The 11,427-nt window shown below is 35.8% G+C and overlaps 1 protein-coding gene across 1 annotated transcript; it reads right to left on the reverse strand.

Moving 5' to 3' along the window:
* Positions 1-5,201: 5,201 nt before the first annotated feature.
* LOC113109647 (prostaglandin-H2 D-isomerase-like) lies at positions 5,202-8,871 on the reverse strand. The gene is made up of 7 exons (XM_026273345.1): positions 8,726-8,871; positions 8,074-8,213; positions 7,136-7,212; positions 6,942-7,052; positions 6,736-6,837; positions 5,522-5,556; positions 5,202-5,415 (listed from the first exon to the last, which is right to left on the reverse strand). The coding sequence occupies exons 1-6, from the start codon at positions 8,819-8,821 to the stop codon at positions 5,522-5,524; spliced, it is 561 nt and encodes a 186-aa protein (XP_026129130.1). The 5' UTR covers positions 8,822-8,871; the 3' UTR covers positions 5,202-5,415.
* Positions 8,872-11,427: the final 2,556 nt, after the last annotated feature.

The following is an 11,427-nucleotide window of genomic DNA, read 5'->3' on the forward strand; positions in this document are numbered from 1 at the left end:
ACACAGGTTTATCACAACATGAGATACAGTGAATGATGAAAGACTTTTTGTTTGTCATGCGAACTATACCTTTAAGGATGTGTGTGTGTGTGTGTGTGTGTTTTGCAGTTCATAGTTGTACATTCGACGTAGGCCTCTGTGGGAAAGTCTGGGTGTGATTGAATGTGTGTGTGAAAATGTATATCTGTGTGACCATGTGTGTCTGGAAGGAGAAGTGAACCCTTGTGTCTAAGCTGACTCACTTTGATCCTGTTCAGCGGTCTGAAACTGTTTTCCTGAGTTGCCAACAGACATGACACATGTACACACATAGACACTTTTTATATTTATACACCAGCAGTCTTCCCACAGCAACGACGCACCACTAACCAGCCCCAATCACACGCTCACACACACACACACACACACACACACACACACACACACACACACACACACACACACACACACACACACATAAGGCACAAGTTGCCGCATGTATCCTTCATTTAGCCAGAGCAATGTGGAAATCATGCAGACCAAAGGTTTGCAGGAGCTCTACAGCTGCTAGACTCATCTGAGTTCATGACTCAACATGTATATAGTGCTAGAGCATTTTACCAATGACACATACAATATAAAATAGATTTATACATTTTCTGAGGAAAATGTGAGAGGTGCTTGCCTTTGTAAAACTCTCCAGCATGATGCTGAGTTGTTCCCTGTGGTTTCAAGTGCACTGCTATTCAGCTGCTAAAGTGTTCTGAATGGTGCAGTTGTTATAGGCCTAGTAATAATAAAACTAGTAGTTATAATGGGTACTTCAGTCCAAATTCAAAATATTGGACAGAGTTGTTTCTCCCGCCCACTTCTCTTCAGGCTCAATGCTAATGCAAGTTGCCAGATTGAGGACATGAAATAGGAACGGGTGCCATTGACAAGTAGTCGATGGGTTGATTTATCCCCATTTTAATGTTTGTTTTGTCACTGAGCTTTTTAGATGGATGCCGAGGCTTTTTTAGGTTAGGTTAGGTAGAATCTGCAATCTTTGACCCAGTTTGTTTGCTGGCTTCCATGGCTGCAGTACGCTGTGTTTTCCACCGACTGGCAACTCAGGGTGTTGAAATCCTTTTGGGTACATTGGCAGTGGGTGGAGTCACACAGATCTAAACAAAAACAGACGTTGCGACAAGGAACACAAATTTTCAAAGTACAATAACAATAATTTTTGGAGAAACTATTATATTAACTTAGCATGTTTAATAAATATATTATGGTATTTTTATATTTCAGTACAGTCCAAAAATACACAGAGCACCTTTAAGTTGTTCTGGGTGGTTTCCAGGGTGTTGCTATACAGTTGCTAAGGTGTTAATGTGCCAGTTGCATAAACATAACCACTATGATAAAACAGATGCTGCATCCCAATTCGCATACTATCTGTCCTAAAGAGTAACTAAAATTAGAAATATGAGAAATGAGTAACCCAAAAGTATCTGGAAAATGTACTATTTCCAGTGGAAAATTTAACGGCTAATATTGCTCACAACACATTTTACGTTGGATGAGGACTCGAGTAGTTTTATATTGGGAATTTTCAATTTGGTAAACATAACTTGTCCATCATTTTACATTTTACACAACCCGAATGTTCTTTTATGAAGCAGATCGTTCCGGTCCTTTATTCTGATTGGTTGAGCCACGTTCTAATTACTCTATAAACATACACCTCTGTTTACGTCTGAATTTGCTCTGTTTTATTCTGCGAAACCTTACTACCTTACTCTCCAACACGACAGGAAATTAAATGAATTGAAATGTGAAGAATGTTAAAAGGATATACCACCCCAAAATGAACATTTAGTCATTGATCACTTACCCCCATGTCGTTCCAAACCCGTAAAAGCTCAGTTTGTCTTCTGAACACAATTTAAGATGTTTTGGATGAAAACTGGGAGGCTTGAGACTGTCCCATAGACTGCCAAGTAAATAACAGTCTCAAGGTCCATAAAGGTATGTAAAGTCGTCGTCCGAATACTCCATCTGCATTCATACATGCAATCTGGGTTATATGAAGCGACGGGAACAACCGTGCAGCGTATGCTCTTCTGTGTCATCCACACCACAAGGATGCGCTGTTTCTACGTGTATTTAGCTTTGATTTGGAATAAAACAGCGCATCCTTGTGGCGCGGAGGACACAGAAGAGCATAAGCAGTACGGTGATATGGAGTGACACAGAGGAGACCGTTGACAAAGAAATTATTGAAATAAGTCGTTATTTTTGTTTTCTTTGCTTACAAAAAGTGTTCCCGTCGCTTCATATAACCCAGATTGCACGTTTAATGGCAGATGGCGTATTCTGACAACAACTTTTCATACCTTTTCTGGACCTTGACAGTGTAAGTTACTTGGCAGTCTGTGCGACAGTCACAAGCCTCCTGGTTTTCATCAAAATATCTTAAATTATGTTCTGAAGACGAACGGAACTTTAGCGGGTGTGGAACGACATGGAGGTAAGTGATTAATGACAACAGTTTTATTTTAGGGTGGAGTAACCCTTTAACTGTGACGATGATTGACAGGGCAGTTTAAATAGTGACAAAGTCTCAAAACTCGTCTACTCTTCTGCTACACACTCAAAAGTATGCTTTTTCTTCACAAAAAAAGTACATACTTATTAAGCATAGTAGAAGTAGGTGAACCGGGATGTGGCATATGAGCCTTAAAAGCTATTTTGACTAACTAGCAGTTGAGTTATCGGAGTAATCAGTCTTACTTTGGACGCGGGTTTGAAATAAACCGGTAGTGATGATATTCTAGGTCTAACCGCTCACATGCATTTTCTCACGGTGTTTCTTGTGTGAATACGTGTGTAACAAATGAGCGTGATGTCTGAGGAAGTTGAGATTTTGCATTGTTTGTGTGCTTGTGTGAAACTGAAAAGCGTGATGTAGTTTTGTGGGCTTGTGTTTGCTGTGTCAGCATGTGTTTGCGGATGTTTGTGTGTGTTTGAGTACACGTATTGTGCGGTTTCATTTTATTAATACTACAGACACTTTTGTAGTTGTCAAACGGTAGTGTAACCAAACATGAGGGAACTGACTCAATACAGCCACTAAAAACGACTGAAAGTAAGAGCAAAAACAGTGCAATGATTTCTGAGAAGTAACATTTGACTTAATTGGTTTGATATTTAGTAGCCTAGCTAATGCAATGACATTCAGACGTCGTGGGCAGGCATTAAGTGTCCAGAGTGTTTGCACGAGAGCGCTGGTGTGAGCAGGTGATGTGGCTCTGGCCGGAAGCTCACTGGAAGCCGTCAGTTCCCTTTTCCTCTCCGGATATTCCCAGCATTCTCCCAGCAACATCACCAGCCGTGAGTTCTGAGAAACAGCGGGCAGGAAGCCTGGCCGGGCTGATGGGGACTTTGCTCGGAATGGACTCTTTTCTGCCTGTATGCAGGATCAGCTTCATGAGCCTGAACGTATTGCTTTAGTATTATAAGAGGAGCGACAAAACTGGTCACAGATCAGCAGTGAAATCAGATGAGCAGACAGTTTCAGAAACTAGAGCTGGTAAGAGCTCCTTCAGTAGACAACACTGACCTCTCCTGGCAACTGGAAGAAACTGTCCACTGAAAATAAAAAGCGACATTCCAGAAAAAAAACGTAATTAATAATAAGAAAATTAAATAACATGACAATTAAATGTGTATAATTTTTTTTTACTGCAAAATGAAATTAAAGTGAATGAAATGTAAAATAAATAAATAAATAAAACATTAAACAAAATACAATACAGGATTTTTTTTTTTTTTTTTTTTTTTTACTGAAATGTATTTTTAAAGAAAGCAAAATATAATATAGTAATTTTGTTCACTGGAAAAAATCTAATGTTTTTGAAAATAGACTTTATAGTGCACGATTCAAACTTACATTTTTATAATTCGTGACTGAAAACATTTTGTAACATGATATTGATGTACCATTTTCATGGTAATGCAATGTCTGATTTTAAAATGGGTTTTAAAGGATGAATTCTGAGATTTTATGTTTTCAAGTGATATGTAACTTCTGATGATCTCTAAAGTGTGATAGAGAAAAAGGCAGCAAAGTAGTCTTTTTAAAAAAAAACAAAGGTCAAAACTCCAATTATAATGTAGATTTTTGAGCGTGCACTCTTGTCTACTCTAATCTATTACTTTTCCTACATAATTTTTAACAAGAAACATTGGTAAAATATATATTTAGGAGTCTTAGACCTTTCCAACGATATATAGTTTGTCAAGATTAGATTAGATTTAATTGTAATATAGTGACGTAAATGTAGGCGTCCCGTATACGGGTCAGGGTGAGAGTTAAAGAGATTGTTCTTCACCTATTTTTTGCTATTTCATGAATTGATTTAAGTATTTATTATTGACTTAATTTATATTATTAACATTATTTAATATTAATATACAGTCTGCTTTTACATAAAATATTTTTATTACATTATAAAATGCTATTAAATAGCCTATAAAAGTTTACCTATAGTGTATTTTTATTACAGTATAATATATATTGACAAAATGCAAATAAATAGCTTGTAAAATGCTTTAAAACACAGATATTTTTTTTGTATCTTTTTACCTTGAAGGGTGTTCTAGAAGTAATGTATTTAAACAGGCTCCCATTGTGACAACATCCCACATTTAGTTTGACCACTGGGGCATGTTGTCACAAAAGATCAAGAATTAATTATGACACTTTTTTTTCTCTGGGCAATAACAGCAGAATTAATGTGTAGGATTTTTTTTTTTTTTTTTTTTTTTGCATTCAAATGCATTTTTTTAATGATTGTGTCTATATAGAGAGGGAGTATATAGAAATATTGTACAAGTGCAATAAGTGTGACAACTAGTCTGGGTCTGCTAGTCTTGTGTTCTTGTTTGCTTTGGCTGAAATTCTGACAAATACAACATTAATATTAGCATGATTCTGTGAAATATCCCAATAATATTTTCAACAAATACCATATCCTTAGAATTAGATTTTTATGTACTATTACAAAACATGTTTAAAAAAAAATGTCATTCAGCGAGCCTGATTTTTCAGTCACAAACTCACAATAATAAGTTCATATGTTTCTAGTTAACACAATCTGTTAGAAAAGCTGTAGACTGTATAGTTAATTGCACATTAACTTTCATTTCTCATGCCAAATAACATACACAATATGAACAGATAAAAAGTTTTATTTGCGTCAGCGAAGATCATCAAAGACGTGATGATGATACATACCTAGATTCAGTGTTTTATTATAAATATAACAACTAAGCACGGCAAATGACAATGAGATCAAGTTACAATATTACAAACGGTCACAAACAGACATCATTCTGGCACATTGATGATGATGATGCGTTTCCTCCAGCTCTAAATGTGACTGGGAACTGAAAGAGAGACAAAAACAAGTAAAAAACTATGTGGAAAACAATATTCAAAGCTTCTAGTAGTGTCACAAGGGATTGAAAAACTAGATATGAAGCTCCCGCTTACCTAACTTCCTGAAGGAGGACAGTCTTCTAAAAAGACTAAACAAAAACGAGACATTATGTGAGAATTTTGCTTACAATACAACTATTTTAGACAATAAATAAACATTTGAATGGACTGTGAACAAAAGTTAATTCTTAAGCAGTTATTTGTGTCCAACCTTGTATAGTCTTTAAAAAAAGTACTTCAGCCAGACCTAAAAATATGACTGAATGTCATTGACTGCATCTGAACTGAATACTTCCCTGTACCGTATAAGACTGCTGAAAACAGGGACCAAAGAGTAGTGTGTCTGAATTCAGAGAATTAAAAAAAACTGTTAAAAATAATCGGATTAAAAGTACTCGGATGACTTCCTACTTCTGCCTGGATTCTGAAGTGTGCATTCGATGGACACTTTATTATCCCATGAGGCCATAATTTATTGATTTCGGATGCACTGATTGAGTTAGATATCAAACCAAACATATCAAATGATTAAAACCTTCTCCTCAGGTGTCCTATCAGAGTAACCACTTCATCTATAAACATGAGTCATTCCTATTTGAATACAACATAACTCTCGTCAACTTGAACAGCATTGCTTTATCATTCGAACCCTAGAGAGCCTTTTACACGTTCATTCAGTTTTAGGTTCAGCCAAAAATGAAAAATCTGTCATCATTTACTCACCCTTGCATTGTTACAGACCTGTATGAGTAGGGCGGTAAAATCGATTAATCGCGATTAATCGCTTCCAAAACACTTGATTTATATTATATATATAAATATATTACATATATTTCTTAAATATACATGTATATGTGTGTGTGTGCATTAACATGTACATATAAATTTAAACAGTACACACACAAATATCAAATAAAATACATTTGTTTTGATGTTAATTGATTTTTACACCCTTAAGTTTGAGTTTCTTTTTTTTTCTGGTGAAAATGAAAGAAGATAATGTAAAGAATGTAAGTAACCAAGAAGCTGACAGCATCCATTGATATTAATCCCCAGATCATTTTTTTCTTCACGCTATTGAACTATTTGGTTATCAGCATCCTTCAAAATATCTTCTTTTGTGTTCAACAGAATAGAGAAACTCAAAACAGGTTTGGAACGACATGAGGGTTAGTCAGTGAATACACATTTTCATTTTGGGATGAAACGCTCCTTTAATTGTCCAGATGAAGTCAGACTTGTGTGTGTGAGTGACTGGAGAGGTTTACCAGCAGCTGGTGGAGTCAGTATGGAGTCTTTAGGGAATCCTTGAGCTGTGGCATACGCACTGAACTTCTCCATCACGTCCGCCCTCAACTTCTTAGTACGACCTACAGTGAAATTACAGGCACTGAGAACATTTTACTAAGTCAGAGGAACAAGAACGCCCTCCCAAAAAGCTTTGGTTGATTACGGTTGTTTCTAGCAGACTCACCATAAAGGGCCACTTGTGTGAACTCCTTGTTAAACTTCTTGTGTTTGAGGACCAGGGCATACTCTGTGTAGTTCGTCTCCACCACAGTAACATCCTTCACCCTTCGGTGACCTTTATATTAGAGTAAAAAACTGAACGGTAGTATGGTTTTCTCAGGGTCTGATCAGTCATACTTGTCTTATATGTTGACTCACGAGTGCTGTAGTATGTGAAGACGCCGGGCACAGACGTCTTCTTATAAATGTAGACCTTAGAATGACAGCCAGAGGAACTGCATTCGATCACAGGAGACAGGAGATGAGTCAATATAACATCATACACTTGTGCTGTTAAACCATTAATCGCGATTAATCACATAAAAAATAAGAGTTTTTGTTTACATAATATACATGTGTGTTCTGTGTATATTTATTACGTATATATAAATATAACCAAATGCAGTATATATTTCGAAAATATGTACATGTATTTACATGAATATATTTATATTCTTATAATTTATATTATATATAAATATATTTAATACATAAACATATTTTTCCAAAATATATACATGCAAGCATGTGTATTTATATATACATAATAAATATAAACAGAACACACACATATATTATGTAAACAAAATCTCTTATTTTGGATGCGATTAATCATTTGACAGCACTAAATATAATATAATATAATATAATATAATATTATATAAAATAATAACAGGAAATTATATTTGTGATCTCGAAGGTAAGAATATCTAAATTATTCTTACAATAATATAATATAATATAATAATACAGTTATTTTAGAAACTATTTTTAACTGTTTTAAGGAAAACGGTTGACAAGAATCATCACATAGTGTGTGAATATAATATATATTACAATTTAAAGAGATGACAATAATATTTTTGGAACTATTCTAACTTCATTATGAATTAAAATGAAAACAAAATACATTTCTTAAATATGTTTCTCAGTATTAACAGAGTTCAAAGTGCTGTTGTTCTAAATATACATACAGTTCTCAGCTTGTATTGAAAAGAACTTGTGCAATAGTATTATATCATATGAAGTTTGACAGTATTGTACAAAAATATTTTTCCTCTAAAAAACAAAGCCTAGATGAAAAAGGTGTCCTTCACCCTAAACTCCACATGGTCATGTTGACGTTCCCGTTCTCCTTGGGCTCCACTGTGCCCATCGAGATGGTGAGTCTGCTTCTGTGCCGCACAAACCCTGGAGAATCATAGGCCAGAGCGACCCGGTACCACCTCCCTGCAAACTGAACAAACACATCCTGCTCACAGATGTCCCATCTTCTGAGAATAAGCACAATTAGACAAGGACGTCTTAGAAAAATCAATATCCCGTCCAATCATTTTGTCTTCATGTAGATGCCTTGAGAGCTTGTTAGAAATCACTCGGTTCTTGTTGCAACACTGAGCGGTGACCTTTGCCCTGAGCTGTGTTTGTCTTCACTGTCTCTGAAGTTAATGCGATCGCTGTCCCCTCAAACAGCCATGTAGAGCATTCACCCAATCAACATGACTATTTCCATGTATTTCAGCCCTAGACAAGGAAAACCTCCCTAAACCAACATTATTCAGCTGTTTAAATATCACACAACACCAGACTGAATTCAACAAAGACCCACTTGTCAAACTGCTGTCTGGAAATTGCTACTAGTCCAAAATGGAAAAATCTACAGTACAATCCTGGATAAAAAAGGCACCTAAAATCATTTCATGAAGCTTCAGTGTTTAAAACATCAGCTAAAGCACACGTTCTTCTCACCCTCTGAAGGTCAAAGTTTTTCTGCGGTTGGATGCTGGCGTAGACGTCAGTCAGAAGCATCAGCAAAGAGATGCTCACCAAGGCGATCTTCTTCATGGTCACGTTGTAGGAACTCAGCCAGGGACTGTGGACTGCTCTGGGTCTGCCAGCCACATTAACCCCTCCCCCTCACCAATCCGGCCAATCACACGCAAGAACACACATCCAACAGAGAGACCATTCATTGAAGGTACCATGTCCGAAGCTTACAAGTATTACAATTTCCATCCCACAAAGTCATAAACGTTTCTATATTTTAGACACAGTAAAAAAGTAAACGAACAGGAGCAACTACAGAGAATTAATATATTTTTTATTAATATTGATTCTTGGATGCCACTGTTTCGAAAAAGCGTGATTTACAGCTAGTCTTTGAGACAAGAGGACTTCAGTGTGACGCGGCACACCTCACACATCTCTCTCTACATCAACACACACACACACACACTCATAGTTTCCCTTCTCTCATCTGCCTCTGCATGTTGTTCCTGAGTACTGAACAGAAATAGACTAAATAAAAGTGCATTTATGATCAGTCTTTTCAGAAGGGTGACAAATCGGTACAATTTATAAACATATCTGAGGAAAAAAAGGTCAGTTTTCTTCCTTACTAACAAAATACATTGGCTTTGGTGCTCAGTAAAACAAGATAAAACACATAAGTTATGTGACTTGAAAATGGTCCTTTGTATCATAAAAAAAAAAATCCACAGTAAAAACGAGATATCCCTCATAAAATAATTATCAGTGAAAACATTAACACAATTTTGCAGCCATTCTTTGCATGAGGAGGAAACATTTATCACCTGAACAACAACAACGCTGCTAACAGTGTCACATCATTCAGAGAGAGAAAATGAAATAAAAAACCAGAAACACACTTGCACACACAAAACGATCCTTTGAAATGATGAATTTTGGACTGAAACAGAGAATTTTTACTGTATCATAAAAAACCCTGTCCATTTTCTAAGTATTTAAAAAAATAAATACAAAAATTATACACAGCATTGGTTTTGTATTTCACATCGCTAACGCCTTTCGCTATATGAATAAAGACATTAAATTAAAACGCAGTAAAATTTGAAGGTCATTTGTGTGTCTTCAAGTGTGTCTTTTTACACAACTTTAAATAGATTGTTTAGCCAAAAATGTCAAAAGCTTTGTCATCATTACTCACTTTTATGTTTTTCCAAACCTGTGTAATTGTATTTAATTTTTTTTGGAACACAGAAGAATCTTCATGAAAATTCTAAAAAGGAAAAATGAAAATAGACTGAAATTGAAGTTTAAAAGTTGAAATTTACTGATGACGGGGGCCTTTTGAAACGTTTTTATTACACCAGGTCTGTTTGTCGTCAATATGACACTGCTTTTTTAAATATGTGAAATGGAGGACATCTGAAAGCTTCAGTAAAAGGAATACAAACAAATTCTGCTCTTCTTCTCACATAAAAGTATCACATCGCTTTAGAGGACTCCGAAAAAGTTGGATTTTATTTATTTTTTCACATTTCAGAATGTGACAAATGTTGTGTTCCATTAAAATGATCAGCACTCAGGTTTGGAAAGACATGAGGGGATTCATTTAGGGTTGAACTATGCCTTTAACTGGGAAAGTTATTCAAGAGAGGCCTCAGCAAAAGCCTCATGGTGAGGATTCCTGCTGTCATAGGACACAAACTCTAATACACACTATCACGAGAGAAAGAAATGTCTGTAGAGCAGATTTCAGACATCATATTGTGTCTAACATATAACTCAGAGCATAAGATGTGCTTTCACTCTCCTTCACACACCCAGAACAAACAAATAAACTGAATAAAAGATTAACGGAGAAATAAATCTCAACCCACAACAAATCATTACACATCATTCCTTTACAATAAAAAAAACAAAAAAAAACAAAACAAAACAAAACAAACAAGTGATAAAAGGAAAGGGCAAACAACAAAATAAAAACAGGAACAGTTATTGATGGTTATATGAGACAACTGCATCTGATTGGCTGACTAACCAATGACATCACTACTGCACCCTTGGCTTTAAAGGGATAGCTCACCCCAAAAAGAAAGTTCTGTCATTAATTACTTACCCTAATGTTGTTCCAAACCCGTAACCACTTCGATAATCTTTGGAACACAAATTAAGATTTTTTTGGATGCATTCTGAGAGCTCTCTGATGCCCCTATAGACAGCAATGTAATTAACACCATCGAGGTCCAGAAACGCAAGGAGATCAGTAAAATAATCCATGTGACATCAGGGGTACAACTGTAATTTTACAAAGCTACGATTATGTTTGTGCGCAAAGAAAAAGCATATGCTGTTTACATATGTGCCACTCTCCAAAATGGCGCTAGGGTTACTTGGAGGAGACAGTGTTGAATAAAGTCGTTATATATTTTTTTCCTTTGCACACCAAAATTATTCCCATAGCTTTGTAAATTACAGCTGAACCACTAATGTCAAATGGGCTATTTTACCGATGTCCTTGCTACATTTCTGGATCTTGCTTTTGTTAGGATCCTTGCTGTCTATGCAGGGTCAGAGAGCTCTCGGAATTCATCAAAAAATATCTTAATTTGTGTTCTTAAGATGAACTGGTTTGGAATGACATGACGGTAAATAATAAATGACAGAATCTTCATTTTTGGGTGAAC

This window comes from Carassius auratus, chromosome 10 (assembly GCF_003368295.1).
Source record: "Carassius auratus strain Wakin chromosome 10, ASM336829v1, whole genome shotgun sequence".
Classification (NCBI taxonomy): Eukaryota; Metazoa; Chordata; class Actinopteri; order Cypriniformes; family Cyprinidae; genus Carassius; species Carassius auratus.

What these genes read in the sequence shown, in the direction of transcription:
- LOC113109647 (XM_026273345.1), bottom strand. Translation starts at nt 8,821, where the DNA reads ATGAAGAAGATCGCCTTGGTGAGCATCTCTTTGCTGATGCTTCTGACT. An exon ending in CTTCACATACTACAGCACTC is followed by an intron (nt 7,053 to 7,135) that starts GTGAGTCAACAT and finishes TCTAATATAAAG; the next exon opens with GTCACCGAAGGGTGAAGGAT. An exon ending in ACTGACTCCACCAGCTGCTG is followed by an intron (nt 5,557 to 6,735) that starts GTAAACCTCTCC and finishes GTTTTTGTTTAG; the next exon opens with TCTTTTTAGAAGACTGTCCT.